The sequence below is a fragment of the Hemitrygon akajei genome, chromosome 29 (assembly GCF_048418815.1).
Source record: "Hemitrygon akajei chromosome 29, sHemAka1.3, whole genome shotgun sequence".
Lineage (NCBI taxonomy): Eukaryota > Metazoa > Chordata > Chondrichthyes > Myliobatiformes > Dasyatidae > Hemitrygon > Hemitrygon akajei.
In genome coordinates this window covers 41,737,900-41,758,175 of record NC_133152.1, presented here as the reverse complement: position 1 = coordinate 41,758,175, position 20,276 = coordinate 41,737,900, and the positions used below count along the sequence as shown (strand labels likewise).

The following is a 20,276-nucleotide window of genomic DNA, read 5'->3' as shown; positions in this document are numbered from 1 at the left end:
GCACTTCTCCCTATCGATGCTGCCTGACCTGCTGCGTTCCACCAGCATTTTGTGTGTGTTGCTTGAATTTCCAGCATCTGCAGATTTCCTGGTGTTTGCCTTTATGAAAGTTTACTTTGTTTTAGTATTCTGAAAGTGGACATCATTGATATTAATGCTTAACATTCCTTTGACAGATATTGACTTTCCTATTCGTAAGATTGCAGTTCTGCTGAAACCAGAGAAGGTTATTGAGCAGAACGGTGACTCATTCGTCATCAAAACAAACAGCACCTTCAGGACCTATGAGGTCCAGTTTACAGTGGGAGAAGAATTTGATGAAGATGTAAAATGTTTAGACAATCGCAAATGCAAGGTAGGAACTCAACTTTGGCTAATGAGGTTCAGCAATGGTCATGGAAGTAAAGTCATAGTTCAAAGTAAATTTATTAACAAAGTACATATATACAACCCGTATACAACACTGAGGTTCATTTTCTTGTGGGCATACTCAATAAATCCATAGAGTAATAACCATAACAAAATCAATGATAGACCATACCAACTGGAGCACTCACCCAGTGTGTAAAAGACAACAAACTATGCAAATACAAAAAGAAAGAAATAATAATAATTAATAAGTAATCAATAAATATTGAGAACACGAGATGAAGAGTCCTTGAAAGTGAGTCCATAGGTTGTGGGAGCATTTCAATGGGGCAAATAAAGTTGAGTGAAGTTATCCCCTGTAGTTCAAGAGCCTGATGGCTAGGGGTAATAACTGTTCCTGAACCTAGTGGTGCAAGTCCTGAGGTCCTTGTACCTTCTTTCTGATGACAGTAGCATGAAGACAACATTTCATGTAGATATGCTCAATGGTTGGGAGGGCTTTACCCGTGATGGACTGGGCCGTATCCACTACCTTTAGTAGAATTTTCCATTCAAGGGCATTGGCGTTTCCATATCAGGCTGTGATGCAACCAGTCAATATACTATCTTAAGATAAAAGTAGAAAAAAATTGCCTACAATGGCAATGATTGTTTCCAAACAGAATGGGGATCAATGTCAAGTCAAGTCAAGTCAACTTTTATTGTCATTTCGACCATAACTGCTGGTACAGTACATAGTAAAAATGAGACATTTTTCAGGACCATGGTGTTACATGACACAGTACAAAAAACTAGACTGAACTATGTAATTAAAAAAAAACACAGAGAAAGCTATACTGGACTACAGACCTACACTGGACTGCATAAAGTGCACAAAACAGTGCAGGCATTACAATAAATAATAAACAGGTCAATAGGGCAAGGTGTCAGTCCAGGCTCTGGGTATTGAGGAGTCTGATAGCTTGGGGGAAGAAACTGTTACATAGTCTGGTCGTGAGAGCCCAAATGCTTCGGAGCCTTTTCCCAGATAACAGGAGGGAGAAGAGTTTGTATGAGGGGTGCGTGGGGTCCTTCATAATGCTGTTTGCTTTGCGGATGCAGCGTGTAGTGTAAATGTCCGTGATGGCGGGAAGAGAGACCCCGATGATCTTCTCAGCTGACCTCACTATCCGCTGCAGGGTCTTGCGATCCAAGATGGTGCAATTTCCGAACCAGGCAGTGATGCAGCTGCTCAGGATGCTCTCAATACAACCCCTGTAGAATGTGGTGAGGATGGGGGTGGGAGATGGACTTTCCTCAGCCTTCTCAGAAAGTAGAGACACTGCTGGGCTTTCTTTGCTGTGGAGCTGGTGTTGAGGGACCAGGTGAGATTCTCTGTCAGGTGAAAACCAAGAAATTTGGTGCTCTTTACGATCTCTACCAAGGAGCCGTCGATGTTCAGCGGGGAGTGGTCGCTCTGTGCCCTCCTGAAGTCAACAACCATCTCTTTTGTTTTGTTCACATTAAGAGACAGGTTGTTGGCTCTGCACCAGTCCGTTAGCCGCTGCACCTCCTCTCTGTATGCTGACTCGTCGTTCTTGCTGATGAGACCCACCACGGTCGTGTCAATGGTGAACTTGATGATGTGGTTCGAGCTGTGTGTTGCAGCACAGTCGTGGGTCAGCATTTCATGTAGATATGCTCAATGGTTGGGAGGGCTTTACCCGTGATGGACTGGGCCGTATCCACTACCTTTAGTAGAATTTTCCATTCAAGGGCATTGGCGTTTCCATATCAGGCTGTGATGCAACCAGTCAATATACTATCTTAAGATAATGGATAATTATCTGGGGATCACTGATCTTACATATAGTATAGAAGTTGTACTTGAATATTACTTCAAACGAGTCTTGTGTCCCGTGCCACCAGATTCAGGAACAGCTGTTGCCCTGCGACCATCAGGCTTCTGGACCGGTGTGAATGGTTTCACTCACATCAGCGCTGAACAGACTGGGCAGCCTGTAGACCTACGTACTTTCAGAGACTCTGCCTTTGTATTTCCTTATTTTCCCGTGGGTGCCTGCAAGAAAATCAATCTCAAGTTTATATATTTTTATTTGTTGTGATACAGTGTGGAAGAGACCCTTCCAGCCCTTTGAGCTGTGATGCCCAGCACTACCCCAATTTAATCCTAGCCTAACCATGGCATAGCTTACAATGACTAATTAACCTACTATAATATGATTTACATATGTTGATAATAAACTTACTTTGAACTTTATTTTTCAGTATAAATTAACTGGATTGTATCAGGAGATATTTTTGTTTGTTTCCCTCACTCTTTAAATAGGCTGCATATTTAATTAAATTGCTTTCCTTTGCTATAGTAGTTGTGAATCAAGATTAAACCCATCCCACCTCCGCTCCTTTGGCTGACACTCTGATTAAAAAATGGTTTTCAATCTTGTTTGATTTTTAAGCCAGAAAAGATAGTGAGGTGCAAATGGCCTGCCTGTAATTGCTCCTACCATCTTCTCTATAAGTTTCAACACGAGGAAATCTGCAGATGCTGGAAATTCAAGCAACACACACAAAATGCTGGTGGAACACAGCAGGCCAGGCAGCATCTATAGGGAGAAGCGCTGTCGACGTTTCAGGCCAAGACCCTTCATCAGGACTAACCGAAAGGAAAGATAGTAAGAGATTTGAAAGTAGTGAGGGGAGGGGGAAATACGAAATGATAGGAGAAGACCGGAGGGGGTGGGATGAAGCTAAGAGCTGGAAAGGTGATTGGCAAAAGTGATACAGAGCTGGAGAAGGGAAAGGATCATGGGACGGGAGGCCTCAGGAGAAAGAAGGGGGGGGCAGCACCAGAGGGAGATAGAGAACAGGCAAACAACTAAATATGTCAGGGATAGGGTAAGAAGGGGAGGAGGGGCATTAACAGAAGTTAGAGAAGTCAATGTTCATGCCATCAGGTTGGAGGCTATCCAGCTGGTTGTTCCTCCAACCTGAGTTTGGATTCATTTTGACAATAGAGGAGGCCATGGATAGACAGACTCTCACAGTTACCTGGACTATTCCTCTTCCCACCCTGTCCCTTGCAAAAAGGCTATCCCCTTCTCACAATTCCTCCGTCTCCGCCGCATCTGCTCTCAGGATGAGGCTTTTCTTTTTCTGGACGAAGGAGATGTCTTCCTTTTTTAAACAAAGGGGCTTCCCTTCGTCCACCATCGACTCTGCTCTCAAACGCATCTCTCCCATTTCCCGCACATCTGCCCTCACCCCATCCACCCGCCACCCCACTCTGGATAGGGTTCCCCTTGTCCTTACCTACCACCCCACCAGCCTCCAGGTCCAACGTATAATTCTCCATAACTTCCGCCACCTCCAACAGGATCCCACTACCAAGCACATCTTTTCCTCCCCCCCTTTCTGCTTTTTGCAGGGATCGCTCCCTACGCGACTCCCTTGTCCATTCATCCCCCCATCCCTTCCCACCGATCTCCCTCCTGGCACTTATCCTTGTAAACGGAACAAGGAAGTGTAAATGGAACAAGTGATACACCTGCCCTTTACACTTCCTCCCTCACCACCATTCAGGGCCCCAGACAGTCCTTCCAGGTGAGGCGACACTTCACCTGTGAGTCGGCTGGTGTGGTATACTGCGTCCGGTGCTCCCGGTGTGGCCTTTTATATATTGGTGAGACCCGACACAGACTGGGAGACCGTTTCGCTGAACACCTACGCTCAGTCCGCCAGAAAAAGCAGGATCTCCCAGTGGCCACACGTTTTAATTCCACGTCCCATTCCCATTCTGATATGTCTATCCATGGCCTCCTCTACTGTCAAGATGAATCCAAACTCAGGTTGGAGGAACAACACCTTATATACCAGCTGGATAGCCTCCAACCTGATGGCATGAACATTGACTTCTCTAACTTCTGTTAATGCCCCTCCTCCCCTTCTTACCCCATGCCTGACATATTTAGTTGTTTGCCTGTTCTCCATCTCCCTCTGGTGCTCCCCCCCACCTTCTTTCTCCTGAGGCCTCCCATCCCATGATCCTTTCCCTTCTCCAGCTCTGTATCACTTTCGCCAATCACCTTTCCAGCTCTTAGCTTCATCCCACCCCCTCCGGTCTTCTCCTATCATTTCACATTTCCCCCTCCCCCCACTACTTTCAAATCTCTTGCTATCTTTCCTTTCGGTTAGTCCTGACAAAGGGTCCCGGCCTGAAACGTCGACAGCGCTTCTCCCTATAGATGCTGCCTGGCCTGCTGTGTTCCACCAGCATTTTGTGTGTGTTGTTCTCTATAAGTTTGTCAGTTTTGCTTCTTTCAGTGAGTTTTTTACTTAAAGGTACCAAACTGTGACAGGATCTTCCTGCCCAATAAGCCCATGCTGCCAATTTACAGCCTTCTGTCCAATTAACCTATGAACCCACACACATATTTGGAATAAGAGCATAAGACCATAAGTCATAGGAGTAGAATTAACCCATTTGGCCCTCAAGTTCACTCCGCCATTCCATCACTGCTGATTTATTTTCCCTCTCAACCCCACTCTCCTGCCTTCTCCTCGTAACCATTGATGCCCTGACTAATCAAGAATCTATCAACCTCTGCCCTAAGTATACCCAATTACTTGGCCTCCAGCCGTCAGCGACAGCAAATTCCACAGATTCATCACCCGCTGGCTGAAGACATTCCTCCTCCTCTCTGTTCTAAAGAAACGTGGGAGGACAGCAGGGCACCCGGTGGTCAGTGGCAGAACTGAACCTGCGATGTTGGCACTGTAGAAGTGTTACGCTAACCGCTGTGTTAGTGTGCCACCTAGTAACATTTTCTACTAACTTCAGCAATATTTATATCCTGAAGTAAATAGGCTGATTAACAGAAAACAAAGACTTCAGGGATCCTATTAAATTTACTCGTGAACCTACAGGTTCATGAATGTCACACAATGATTCTGAGATAAGTCTCTCCAAATAACGTCTTATAAACACAGCCGGAATTAGAAATGTTCCAGCATAATTAGTACTGATTTTGTGCACTATTGCCACACTTAACTGAGAGCCATTTGCTCTATGTCCATCTGTATTAAAAATCTTATACATTTCCTCACATCTACTCTATCTAGGCCTTTCAATATTCGATAGGTTTCAATGAGATTCCCCCACCCCCCATTTTTCTAAACTCCAGTGAATCGAGGCCCAGAGTCAGCAACTGCTCCTGGGACATTAACCCCTTCTTTCCCAGGATCATTCTTGCAAAGCTCAACTGGACCCTCTTCAATGCCAGCAAATCCTTTCTTAGAAATGTTGCTCAAATATGATACACTTGCCTTTCTTGTGACATGAACAGAGTTACCAGAGACACTGAAGCTAGTGGATATAGAAATGTTTTATTCAGCAAGAACGAGCAACAGGCATTACATTAAGACACTCCTGGAAGAAGAGGCCTGCTCGACCCAATATTACATGACATTATTTATATGCTAAAGATCAAAGGCAACAGCAGGGGAATTCTATAGTTATGATGTATCTACAGTGCTTCCTTTGAATTACATATAGTTCTCAAACACCTCTTTCTTCACACCCACATTCCAGACATCCAAAATGGATGTTAATTCCCACCAACTCCATGCCGCATTCATGCACGTGCAGGCTTCTGCAGTCCACTGTTCAGAGCTGCATTTAAAATTCTATCTGGAGACTGGTTGCTGTTAAAATTAGTATTTGCGATATACCATAATTCCAGAATGCAACTTAACAGTCTTCATTAGCCAAGGCATTGAGTTCAAGGGTCAGAAAGTGACGTTAACACCTTTCTAAAGTTCTAGTTACACAACATTTAGAGTATTGCATTCAACTCTGGGTGTCTCATTTAGGAAGGAGGTGGAGGCTTTGGAGGGAGTGCAGAGAAGGTTTATCACATTGCAGTCTGGTTTGGAGGACATGTGTTATGAGGAGAGGTTGGACAAGATGGGGCTGTTTCCTCTAAATAGACAGCAGCTGGTAAAATTATGTGGGGCATAGACAGAACAGACAGCCCGAAACGTTGATAGTCCTTCTCCCTATAGATGCTGCCTGGCCTGCTGCGTTTCACCAGCATTTTGTGTGTGTTGCTTGAATTTCCAGCATCTGCAGATTTCCTCGTGTGAGCACGATAATACTTCCCAGGATTGAAATGTTGAAAGGCCTACACAGAGGGGATGTGCAGAGGATGTTTCCTTTGCCGGGGGAGTCTAGAACAAGAGGACACAGCCTCAGAATAGAGGGTCGTCCATTTAAAACAGAGATGAGGAGGAATTTCTTTAGCCAGAGGGTGGTGACTTTGTGGAATTCATTGCCACAAGCAGCTGTGGAGGCCAAGTCACTGGCTGCACTTAAGGCCGGTGTTGTTTAGCCAAGGCACGAAAGGTTACGGGGAGAACGCAGGAGAGTGGGGTTGAGGGGGGATAATAAATCAGCCATGATGGAATAGCAGAGCAGACTTGATGGACTGAACGGTCTTATTCTGCTCCAATGTCTCACGGTCTTATGGTCTAAATGTCTAGTACTAGAGAGCATGTATTTAAGGTGAGCAGGGGGAAAGTACAAAGGAGATGTGTGAGACGGGTTTTTCTACACAGCGAATGGTTGGGGATTGGAATGCACTGCCAGAGCCGGTGGTAGAGGCAGACAGCATAGCAGGATTTAACTCTTAGATAGGTTAGTGAATATTTATTTATTTAGCGATAAAGCACGGAGTTGGTCCTTCCGGCCCTTCAAGCCAAACCACCCCAGCAACCTTGCCACTGTCGTGGTTTCTCGTGCCCCACAAATGACCAAGAGACGCAGGAGATTCTTCAAGAAGGGTTATACTTTAATTTGCAAATCAAAACTGAGACAGTCATTGAGCTAGTCGCCGATTGCCCACCGATCCTCGGACACAGCATTTTTTATAGCAATCTCCTGGTCCAGTCGCATTAGCCTATGTAATTGGTCTATAGTTGCGTATCACACGTACCACACGTACATTTTGTCCCTATTGTTTTACCCATTGGCTTAATCATGTTCTAATCTACTTCTCTTAGCTACCTCTTATTAACATACCATTGTCTTCTACATTTTTAGGATGCATGCATAGCAAATAGCAAACTCAGAACTGACCAATGTTCTAATCTACATCTCTTTAGCTACCTCTCATTAATACACCATTGTCTTCTACATTCTTAAGATTTCATTCTCCTACTTTCAAAACTGACTTCATAGTTTTGGTTACACAGCAAAATTTATACTTTTATACTCCAATACCACCCCAATTAATCCTAACCTAATCACGGGACAATTTACAATGACTAATTAACCTACTTGGTACGCCTGCTGAGCACCCAGGGAAAATCCAGCATTCCTCGGAGAGGAGGTACAGAGACTCCTGCTGGAATTGAACCCCGAAGGGTGGGATACTGTGGGGAAGGGGAGTTCAATTAATTAGGGGTCATCGGTTTAATTTGTTCCATACAACATCACAGGCCAAAGTGCCGGCAATATGCTGTACTGTTCCACGTTCGACGTGAGTCAGTGAGTCTTGACGATTCCTTTTGCATCCTTTTGCCTTTCTTTCTGTAGTCAATAGTTACCTGGGAAAACGGAAAACTGGTTTGCACTCAGAAGGGAGAAAAGAAGAACCGGGGATGGACTCACTGGATCGAAGGCGATGACCTATACCTGGTATGTGTACTATTGGATTGAGAATCCCGGTAGGTCATCACCACTACCATTACATGCACAACATCTACTGTCTCTTTACTGTACGTACATACAGTCAGTTTATATGCACCCAGTGGCTTCTTTATCAGGTACCTTCTGTATCTAATAAAGTGGCCACTGAGTGTATGTTCATGGTCTTCTGCTGCTGTAGCCCATCCACTTCGAGGTTCGACGTGTTGTGTGTTCAGAGACGCTCTTCTGCACACCACTGTTGTAACGTGTGGTTATTTGAGTTCCTGTCACCTTCCTGTCAGCTTGAACCAGTCCGGCCATTCTCCTCTGACCTCGCTCAATAACAAGGTGTTTTCACCCACAGAGCTGCTGCTCACTGGATGTTCAAACAACACACACAAAATGCTGGTGGAACACAGCAGGCCAGGCAGCATCTGTAGGGAGAAGCACAGTCGACGAACAACAGCACACACAAAATGCTGGTGGAACGCAGCAGGCCAGGCAGCATCTGTAGGAAGAAACACTGTCGACGGACAACAACACACACAAAATGCTGGTGGAACGCAGCAGGCCAGGCAGCATCTGTAGGAAGGAACACAGTCAACAAACAACAGCACACACAAAATGCTGGTGGAACGCAGCAGGCCAGGCAGCATCTGTAGGAAGAAGCACTGTCGACAGACAACAACACACACAAAATGCTGGTGGAACACAGCAGGCCAGGCAGCATCTATAGGAAGAAGCACAGTCAACGAACAACAGCACACACAAAATGCTGGTGGAACACAGCAGGCCAGGCAGCATCTGTAGGAAGAAGCACTGTCGACGAACAACAGCACACACAAAATGCTGGTGGAACGCAGCAGGCCAGGCAGCATCTGTAGGAAGAAGCACTGTCGACGAACAACAACACACACAAAATGCTGGTGGAACACAGCAGGCCAGGCAGCATCTGTAGGAAGAAGCACTGTCGACGAACAACAGCACACACAAAATGCTGGTGGAACGCAGCAGGCCAGGCAGCATCTGTAGGAAGAAACACAGTCAACGAACAACAGCACACACAAAATGCTGGTGGAACACAGCAGGCCAGGCAGCATCTGTAGGAAGAAACACTGTCGACGGACAACAGCACACACAAAATGCTGGTGGAACGCAGCAGGCCAGGCAGCATCTATAGGAAGAAGCACAGTCAACGAACAACAGCACACACAAAATGCTGGTGGAACACAGCAGGCCAGGCAGCATCTATAGGAAGAAGCACAGTCAACGAACAACAGCACACACAAAATGCTGGTGGAACACAGCAGGCCAGGCAGCATCTGTAGGAAGAAGCACTGTCGACGAACAACAGCACACACAAAATGCTGGTGGAACGCAGCAGGCCAGGCAGCATCTATAGGAAGAAGCACAGTCAACGAACAACAGCACACACAAAATGCTGGTGGAACACAGCAGGCCAGGCAGCATCTATAGGAAGAAGCACAGTCAACGAACAACAGCACACACAAAATGCTGGTGGAACACAGCAGGCCAGGCAGCATCTGTAGGAAGAAGCACTGTCGACGAACAACAGCACACACAAAATGCTGGTGGAACGCAGCAGGCCAGGCAGCATCTGTAGGAAGAAACACAGTCAACGAACAACAGCACACACAAAATGCTGGTGGAACGCAGCAGGCCAGGCAGCATCTGTAGGAAGAAGCACTGTCGACAGACAACAACACACACAAAATGCTGGTGGAACGCAGCAGGCCAGGCAGCATCTGTAGGAAGAAACACTGTCGACGAACAACAACACACACAAAATGCTGGTGGATCGCAGCAGGCCAGGCAGCATCTGTAGGGAGAAGCACTGTCGACGGACAACAACACACACAAAATGCTGGTGGAACGCAGCAGGCCAGGCAGCATCTGTAGGGAGAAGCGCTGTCCACGTTTCGGGCCGAGACCCTTGCTTGAATTTCCAGCGTCTGCAGGTTTCCTCGTGCTCACTGGATGTTTTTTGTTTTTCGCACCGTTCTAGAGAATGTTGTGCGTGAAAATCCCAGCGATCAAGTTTAAATTCAAGTCTAGTTGTCATTCGACCAAACATGAATACAGACAAAGGAAACAGTGTTACCCAGCGTTACTGAAACGTCAGCTGTTTATTCCAGTCCATCAATGGTGCCTGGTCTGCTGAGTTCCTCCATTTTGTGTGTGTTATGCATTCTAACATAATATTGTGATTGACTTTCCAATAATTTTAATTGTTCTTTAGGCCTTGGTGAGACCGCACCTAGAATATTGTGTGCAGTTTTGGTCCCCTAATCTGAGGAAAGACATTCTTGCCATAGAGGGAGTACAGAGAAGGTTCACAAGATTGATTCCTGGGATGGCAGGACTTTCATATGAAGAAAGACTGGATCGACTAGTCTTATACTCATTGGAATTTAGAAGATTGAGGGGGGATCTTATTGAAACGTATAAAATTCTAAAGGGATTGGACAGGCTAGATGCAGGAAGATTGTTCCCGATGTTGGGGAAGTCCAGAACGAGGGGTCACAGTTTAAGGATAAAGGGGAAGCCTTTTAGGACCAAGATGAGGAAAAACTTCTTCACACAGAGAGTGGTGAATCTGTGGAATTCTCTGCCACAGGAAACAGTTGAGGCCGGTTCATTGGCTATATTTAAGAGGAAGTTAGATATGACCCTTGTGGCTGAAGGGATCAAGGGGTCTGGAGAGAAAGCAGGTACAGGGTTCTGAGTTGGATGATCAGCCATGATCATACTGAATGGCGGTGCAGGCTCAAAGGGCTGAATGGCCTACTCCTGCACCTATTTTCTATGTTTCTATGTTTCTTTAGTAAATAGGAAAGTAGTTGTAATAACTTTAAATATTTACCAATACTTTGACGATAACAAAAGGTTTTGACTTTGAGGTGTTGATGGTAAGTGTTACAATAATGTGTCTCACAATCTTTGCTGCTGAATGTTGACAACCGGGCTTGAAGCATTAGGGTCGACACGGCAATGTAGCAGTTAGCATAATGCTATTACAGTGCCAGCAACCCGGGTTCAATTCCCACAGCTGTTTGTAATGAGTCTGTACGTCCTCCCCGTGACCGCGTGGATTTCCTCCGGGTGCTCCACCTTCCTCCCACGTTCCAAAGATGTATGGGTTAGCGGGTTAATTGATCACATGGCTGTAATCGGGTGATGCAGGCTCATTGTCCCAGAAGGGCCTGTTATCGAGCTGTATCTCTAAATAAGACCAATGACAAGTTTGTTAGTGCCAGCATCATCCTGGGCTTGGCTTCTTTAATTAAAACTACACGTATTGAGAAGTAAAGGAAATAGAAAATGCTTGTAACACCTCAGTATGTCAGACAGGATCAATGCAGAAAAATAATTAGCAATGAAATTTGGAGACCACTATATTGGAAGTTATTCAGACGTACAAGTTAGTAAGTTTGTTGGTCACATGGGTCCAAATGGACTGTGTGGGTTTATTGGGCTTTTTACGGTGCTGTGTCTCTAAATAAATAAGTGTTAACGTACATAATCTCTTTCCTTCTAGGAACTCTACTGTGAAAACCAGGTGTGCAGACAGGTTTATAAGAAAACATCCTCAACATAAGTGCGTGAAAACAGAAAATGTGAAGCCTGTTATTTGGCCTGATTTTTGCTAAATGTTAAGACTGCATTTCTTTGAGTGATCAAAAACTGATAAGTGTCCCTTTGTCTTCTGACTTTGGTCTGACCGCATTTCATACCACACTGAGATAAATAAACACATTTCAAGTAGTTTTGCTTTGGAAATATCACTGGTTGTTATCTTTATTTCTCCACTCGGTGTTGGGAAATTCTGTTATTCGCTTCTTTACAATGAGAAAAATATTTTTTCCTCCAAGGAAGAGGAGAAAGCAAGGAGAGTGAACATAGAAAAACGGAAAACAATCTTCATATGTGTCATTTGGTCTTAAACCACTTTAGCAGAATCAGAGCTAACTTGACTCATAAGGGTCGGTATAGGCACATTAACAACATTTAAAAGGTACTTGGGCAGGTACATAGATAGGAAAGGTTTAGAACAGGAGTTCCCAACCGTTTTTTGTGCCACGGACCCCAGGGTGGGAAGCTCTGGTTTAGGGGAATATGGGCCAAATTGGGCAAATTGGACTGGCTTAGATGGGAATCTTGGTCAGCATGGATCAGTTGGGCTGAAAGGCCTGTATGTGTAACTGAGGAATTAGGGGACAGGGACAATCAGTACCAGTCTGCTCCATGGTATGTTTATGGTGAGATACCACTTTGGGGGCAATGGTTCAATTTAATTTCAGTATAACAACCTGAAATTCTTACTCTCCACAGGCATCCACAAAACCCCAAAGAATGAATGAATGAAGGTAGCATCAGAACCCCAAAGCCCCCCTGCCCACCATGTACAAGCAGCAATAGAAGCATTGACCCTCACCCCCCCCGCTTGTACCTGCAGAAGTATTAACCCCCACCCACCCCAACCATGCAAACAATAACAAAAGACCTTGATCTGGAGTCCTCCATAAACCACAGTCCATAACCATCAACTGGCATTTGACTGCATTGAGGCAGATAGTGACACATGTATGTGGGAAGTCATTAAAGATTAGCAAAGCAAAATGTCATTTCTGTTTTTTTTTATATATATATATGTAACCAAAACTTCCCCTGTGAGATTCTGCAATGGAAATGCAGAGTAACACACGCGCACACAAAATGCTGGAGGAACTCAGTAGGCCAGGCAGCATGTATTGTGAGGAATAAAGAGTCGTGTTTCAGGCCGAGTCCTGAAGAAGGGTCTTGGCCCAAAATGTTGACTCTATTCCTTTCCACAGATGCTGCCTGACCTGCCGGGTTCTCCTCCCATGCAGTTTTTCAAAGATACCTATTGTGTCCCCTCGTGTCCTATTTTTGTCTCACTCAATTTTGCTGATCTCTTAAAGTGGCATCTGGGTAAAGGGGTATAGCAAGTGGATAATGAACAGGGTTCAGGCCATTATTTTTATTTTAGGCCAAAATCATTACATGTCATTGTGGAAATGGAAAGCATGAGTCATTCTAAAGTTCAGATCCTGGATTCCGTAAATGCTCCATTCCTGGGAGCTGTCCATAACCTCATTTCTCCAGAAGTCAGAAATGTACATTTTCTACAGCTACGCATATCGTATTAGATAGACCAGTGAGATCCCTCCTCATTCTTCTAAACTCTAGTGAGTACAGGCTCTGAATCCAGAACACAGGATTCAGGGCCTTTGGCACTCCAGTGAGTACAGGCCCAGAGACCAGAACACCAGGATTCAGGGCCTAGGGCTCTCCAGTGAGTACAGGCCCAGAGTCTAGAACACCAGAGTTCAGGCTCTTGAACACTCCAGTGAGTACAGGGTCACAGTCCAGAACACCAGGATTCAGGGCCTTGGGCCCTCCAGTGAGTGCAGGCCCAGAGTCCAAAACACTAGGATTCAGGGCCTTGGGCACTCCAATGAGTGCAGGCCCAGAGTCTAGAACACTAGGATTCAGGGCCTTGGGCACTCCAATGAGTGCAGGGCCAGAGTCTAGAACACTAGGATTCAGGCTCTTGAACACTCCAGTGAGTACAGGGTCACAGTCCAGAACACCAGGATTCAGGGCCTTGGGCACTCCAGTGAGTGCAGGCCCAGAGTCCAGAACACTAGGATTCAGGGCCTTGGGCACTCCAATGAGTACAGGGTCAGAAAACATCAGGATTCAGGAACGTGGGCAGGATTGCAGCTGGAGCTGGGGTCCATTGCACTTATATAATTTCCTGCTCCCTTTAAACTCACCACATTCACCAGAAAATTTAAAACTGTTTGGGTATTAGCACATGGAACAGTCCAACACAGGAACAGCCCTTCTGTACATAATGTCTGCACCAAGCTCTAAGCTATTCCCATCTGCCTGCACATAGTCTGTATCTCTGCCCGTTCCTGTGTCTGTTTAAATAGCTCTTAAATATGGTTATTATATCTAGACCATAAGACATACGAGCAGAATTAGGCCATTCCATCATGCATGATTGATTATCCCTCTCAACCTCATTCCCCTGCCTTAAAAGTTGTTATTATATCTAGACCATACATCACAGGAGGAGAATTAGGTCATTACATTGAGGATAATTTATTATCCCTCTCAACAACATTCTCCTACCTTCTCCTCGTAACTTTTGACACCCTTACTAATCAAGAATCTATCAACCTCTGCTTTAAGCATACTCAATAAGTTTGCCTCCACCTCCGTCTGTGGCAGTGAATTCCCTAGATTCACCCCCCTCTACCACTTTCCTTGGAAGTGTGTCCTGAGGACCTGCCATTCTCAATGTAAAGGATCTCGTGCCTTGTTTATTTTCTTTCAGCTTTCTCTCTTCCATGCTGTCAAGTATTTGTTATTTCCATCCTGGGAGAAAGACTTTGACTATCTATTCTATCTACGTCTCCCGTAATTCTATACGTTTATTTCAGGTCGTCCTTCAGTTTCCTATGCTTCATTGAAAACTATCCAGGTTTGTCCAATTTCCCCTTGTAGCTAACACTCTCTCATCCAAGCAACATCCTTTCTCCTGCACCCTTTCCAAAGTCTTCCCAAAGACCAGAACGGTACAGAAAGGTGGCCAACCAAAGTTTTATACAGCTGCAATGTGATTTCCCAACTTTTACGTTCAATTCCTGGCTGATGAAAGTAACTCAGCCATACGTCTTCTTTACCACCCTTTCTGCATGTGTTGTCTCTTTCATGGAGATATGAGTCTGCACTATAAGTCTCTATGTCAATTGCCTCTTGCATTTGAACTTCTAAGACATCACACTTGTCCAGAAGGTCAATCGGAAATCCAGATCGGAGCAGATTTGCAGGTCCGGACTCCCAATCGACCTTCTGGACTTCGATTCGTTATTAGCCCCAGGACTCACCGATAACTCTGAATGTGGACTCCAATCTCCAGGCCTCAAGCGCCAGCCTCTCCAATGACTGGGACCCTGAACAGCAGGCTTCAAACTCCAGCCTTTGCTGAATAGCGTACAAAGTGGCTTTCTAGCTAAAAAAAAAACCCTCTGTTGCCACTTTATTAGATACACCAGTACGTTAATGCGAATATCTAATCGGCCAATCATGTGGCAGCAACTCAATGCATAAAAGCATGCAGACACGGTCAAGAGGTTCAGTCGACGTATGTGTCTCAACTTGGAGTTGGGATCGGTCACCGGGTCTCAGATGGCGTGTCTGTCTTTGCAACAGAATTATTAGCAATCCCCTGGGCCTTATGGTGGATAGAAGACTCTCGACCATGCAGGGTTGTCATCTGTTCGGATTCTGCTGCTGCCTTAGAGTCTATAAAAGGGAATAAATCAAAAGCTCGTCCTGACATAGTCATTGAGATTCTCTTAGCTTTGTTTAGAGTAGGGAAGATGGGTTGTGAAGTTAGATTTACATGGATACCTGGGCATGCTGGGGTTGAGGGAAATGAAATCGTGGATGGTATTGCAAAGTCTTCCTTACAGAGCGGGCAAGTAGGAATTAGAATACCCCTAGGCAGAGCGGAATTGAGAAGTAGGATCAAAAAAAAGGCATAGAGAAGAAATGGCAAGAGGATTGGAAAAATGAATTAAAGGGAAGGCATTTCTTTTCTAGTCACCCTCTAGTTAAAAAGGTCTCAGACTGTTACTCTTTAAATCATAGAGATATGGTGAAATTAACAAGACTTAGGTTGGGGCATTGAGGGCTAAACTATTATTTAAAGATAATAGGAAGACATCCTACTGGATTATGTGACTGTGGTAGTCCAGAGACAGTTCAGTATGTTTTGCTGAGAATGTGGAGAGGGTAAGGGGTACGTGTAGAGGGGGTGGGCGAGGGGTAAGTGTAGCAAAATATGTAGACAGGACCAGGGAGAGGATACGTCATTGGGGAAGTGTAGGAGGACAGGGAAGAGGTAGCTAAAATAAGATGCCAGACAACATGTGGCAACCACAAAGAAGAGGAACCTTGCGACCACAAGACCATGTGTTCGGCAAAGTACTTTAAGCTATATACCTATTTCAAGTGTTTTGCTTGTGTCCATACCCATTCCAAGTATTACGCTTGCGTCTATGCTTATTCTGAGTATTTCGCGTGCTTAGCTATGCAATAGCCAATCAATTGATGAGTTTGAATCGGTAACCATATTTGCGAATGTAGAACCCTGCTTTTGGGTATAAGTATGACCTTTGTAAACTGACAAATTGGGAGTTGGCTACCTTACGCCCGAAGTGCGTGGGGCTGTGAACTCCTCTCTGAATAAAAACCGTTTCAGAGGTAATTTTGTGCCTCTGGTGTTTTTCCTCAACTGAGCAGGTTAATAATTTCAGGTTGACATTGCTGAGTTGTAATCGATATAAAGTTGAAAGAAGAATATTGTTCAAGAGGGTGTCTGACTTAAATGTATTTTGTTTTTCTATTAAATCTTTGTTTGGCCACCAAGAGAACCACCATCTGATTGAAGAGTTTATTATTCTGTTTTTACGTGCAACTAGTTTCTATTTGAGTTTCTTGAAATTCTGTAATTAATTATATATACTGCAGAGAGCAGGAATACACTGAGATGCGTCTAAACTGCCAGAAATAGAAGAGGAATAAGAAGTTCAGAGCAAACATCAGAATGGGGAAGAAATGTGATCTTAGTGACTTTAACTGTGGAGTGATTGTTGGTGCCAGATGGGGTGGTTTGAGTATCTCAGAAACTGCTGATCTTTTGGGATTTTCACACGCAACAGTCTCTGGAGTTTACAGGGAATGGTGATGTTGAGCTCAACAATAAACATCCAGTGAGCAGCAGTTCTGTGGGTGTGGTGAACTACATATACCTGTCTGGAAACGCCCCCCCTGCTGACTGCTCCTGTGGCTCCTCCCACTGACTGTGGCTCCTCCCACTGACCGTGGCTCCTCCCACTGACCCCGGTATAAAGGCGATTGAGGCCTGAGCCCTGCCCTCAGTCTCCAGGATGTAGTGTGGTGGTCAATTGCTGCTTGTTCTTTCTTCCAGCCAATAAAAGCCGATATCTCGCCTCACGTCTCAGAGAGTTATTGATAAGAACATAACATAAGAACATAAGAGATAGGAGCAGGAGTAGGCCAATCGGCCCCTCAAGCCTGCTCCGCCACTCAACAAGATCATGGCTGATCCAATCTTAACTCTAGTTTTCACCGAATCCCACAAGGCAACAGTGCCAACCAACAGGGCATCATGCCGCCCATTTTATTTTATTATTCATCCTGCCCAAACCCATGTGATCACCCGGGGAAAAAAAAACGAGTTGCCAATTGAGGAGAAATTGATGGTGCATCAGTGGGTGAAATGCCTTGTTAACGAGAGAGCGGTGAGAGGAGAATGGCCAGACTGGTTCAAGCTGATAAGAAGGTGACAGTAACTCAAATAACCATGTATTACAACAGCGGTGTGCAGAAGAGTATCTCTGAACACACAATATGTTGAACCTTGAAGTGGACGGGCTATGGCAGCAGAAGACCATGAACATACACTCAGTGGCCACTTTATTAGGTACAGGAGGTACTGAATAAAGTGGTCACTGAGTGTACTTATTAAAGAAACTCTCTCGGATGTACTCAGTGAACTTTGCCCCACCTAAACCCCTATCTGATTAATAAAAGGACTGTCCAATGGCCTGGAACTCCTGTCAGTCTGGGATTGCACAAGTTTATCAGAGTTTTACTATATTTGCACCTTGCTCTTTCTGTTTAATGGCTTGTCGGTAGGTAAGGAGAGATTACCTTCCTGTTTCTACTACAATGCAATAAATTAATCAGAAGCTCTTTTTAGTGGCGGCATTAAAGTTAACATTTAATAGCAGGCAAAAAGAGCAGAAATTCAAACCTATTTGGAACTTTACTCGAAAAGGGTTCACAAGAATGAACCCAGGAATGAAAGGGTTAATGTGTGAGGCGCTTTTGATGACTCTGGGCCTGTGCTTGCTGGAGTTTAGAAGAACAAGGTGGAAACCCACAGAGTCACGGGGAGAATGTACAGACTCCTTACAGGCAGCTGTGGGAATTGAACCTGGGTTGCCTGTACTGTAAGATGTTGTGCTAACCGCTATGCTACTGTGCTGCCCTTCAGTTGTCCGAGCTTTGATTTTCACCTTGTTGTTGAATTCCAGTGGTCAAGTGGCTCAGTGCCACTCGGGGATGGCGTTCCAGTCCATTGGTCGGGGTTGACCGTAGATGTTGCATCCTATCTGTCTGCGTGGTACACAAGCCAGGGCAGTACAACATGGAGAGCAGGCTGTTGCCCGTGTGTCAGGCTCCCCCTCTCCATGCAGCTGGTGAGCCCACAGAAACAGCAGAGACTGATACAGCTTGGCACCAGCAGCATCGCAGGGGTTGCCAGTCAGCGTCGAACTCAACTCCAGCTCTGGATCTTTCCTTGAAGTTTACTCCCAAAGCCTTCCCTGTGAGTGGGCAAGGGTATAGCGCCTACCGGATGGGAGGAGAGTAAAAAGTCCAGGGTTAAGGTGAGATGCACCCTTGATAATGCTTTTCGCCCTGCCCCCAGGCAGCGTTTATGGTAGATGTTCTCAATGGTGGGCAATTGGGTGCCGATAATCCACTGGGCAGTTTTCACCACCCGTTGGAGTGCTTTGCGGTCCGATACGGGACAATTGCCAGACCACACTGAGATGCAGTTGGTGAGTATGCTCTCAATGGTACAGCGGTAAAAGTCCATCAGTATCCTGGGACAGAGGTGAGCTTTCTTGATGCTCCGCAGGAAATAAAGTCGCTGTTGCATCTTTTTGATCAGGATGGAGGAGCTCAGGGACCAGGTGAGATCATTGAAAATGGGGACAGCAAGGAATTTGAAGCTTGATACACGCCCCACTACAGCTCCGTTGATGTAGATGGGGAACATGAGTGTGGCTCCTAGCATGCCTGAAGGTACTGGGGCAGCCTGCAAGTGTAACCACATGTTCCAGCACCAAGATGGCCTGCCCGCAATGTTCAGCAGAACAATACAGACACAACAAAACGAGCAGCGAAACAACAAGCACCATTCCACCCCTCCCATCCTCGTACATACATCGTCCTCCAAGACCAGGAAAGTCCGCATTCAGTCTCCAGCCTCCAGCGGACTCTGGCTTGGACGCACAGACATCGGGCCTTTGTCTTTCTCAGCGGACTCACAGAGATTTTCAGACCCGGCGCCTAGCCACCAGGCCTTGACTTCTGAACTTCTAATTGGATCCTCGGGCCTCCATCCATGGCTTCGACCCTGGGACCCACCAATCACCAAACACTAGGCCTAAACAGATTAGATATGGCAAAGTTATTTCCCATGGTAGGGTAGTCTAGGACAAGAGGGCACGACTTCAAGATTGGAGGACGTCCATTTAGAACAGAGATGCAGAGAAATTACTTCAGTGGCGGTCACCAGGAGACGCTCATGGAGTGAGTACTGTTTCAGATTCGCTCCATAACCTTTACTTTTTTTAACCTATGATCACCCTTATTTAACTTACTTTTACCTACACCAAAAGATTCTTGCTACTTTTTTGGACTTACTGTGTAAGTCCAGAGTGTACTGTGAATTTTGAAGAAATGAGTACAGAAATGGCTTTAAGATCTAAAGGGCGAGACCCTGGGAAAGATCCTAACGGCAACGGAAAGAAAAAAAGACCGATCCTAAGCGTACTGAATTGACTTATGAAATGTTATTGGAGCTCTTAAATGAAAAATTTGAAGAACAACAACAAACTTTCAAACAAGATATAAAGGCTTTCCAGGATTCTATGGATAAGACTGATTCAGTAGTTAACCAGCAGCAAGCTCTAATCGCAACTTTGCAAGAGGATGCTCGGAAGCGAGACTTGATCATCGAAAAACTGGAGCAGAAATTATCTTCGATGATTAAACAGGTGGAAACACTTAAAGCCAAGAGTGTCGACTTTGAAAATCAGTCCAGAAGACAGAACTTACGCATACTTGGTCTCCCGGAAGGTATTGAACAAGGGGGCCCCTCGAAGTATTTTGCTCAACTTTTAAAGGATGCGTTCCCTTCTGTATTCCCAGACAGTCCTCCGTTACTTGATCGCGCCCATAGAATTATGCGCCGATCACCAAGTTCTTCATCTAAACCACCTGTTGTAATTGTTTGATTTCACTATGTGCATGTCAAAGAGCAACTTATTCTTGTGGCTCG

At 45.3% G+C, this 20,276-nt stretch overlaps 1 protein-coding gene across 1 annotated transcript in view; it reads left to right on the top strand.

Annotated features, from left to right (window-relative positions):
- Positions 1–11,857, top strand: part of rbp7a (retinol binding protein 7a, cellular) — a 22,084-nt gene extending 10,227 nt beyond the window's left edge. The window contains exons 2-4 of the mRNA XM_073032237.1: positions 177–355; positions 7,964–8,065; positions 11,616–11,857. Coding sequence (XP_072888338.1) covers positions 177–355; positions 7,964–8,065; positions 11,616–11,675 — 341 coding nt within the window. The 3' untranslated portion in view covers positions 11,676–11,857. The remainder of the gene's footprint in view (positions 1–176; positions 356–7,963; positions 8,066–11,615) is intronic.
- The last annotated feature ends 8,419 nt before the right edge of the window (positions 11,858–20,276 follow it).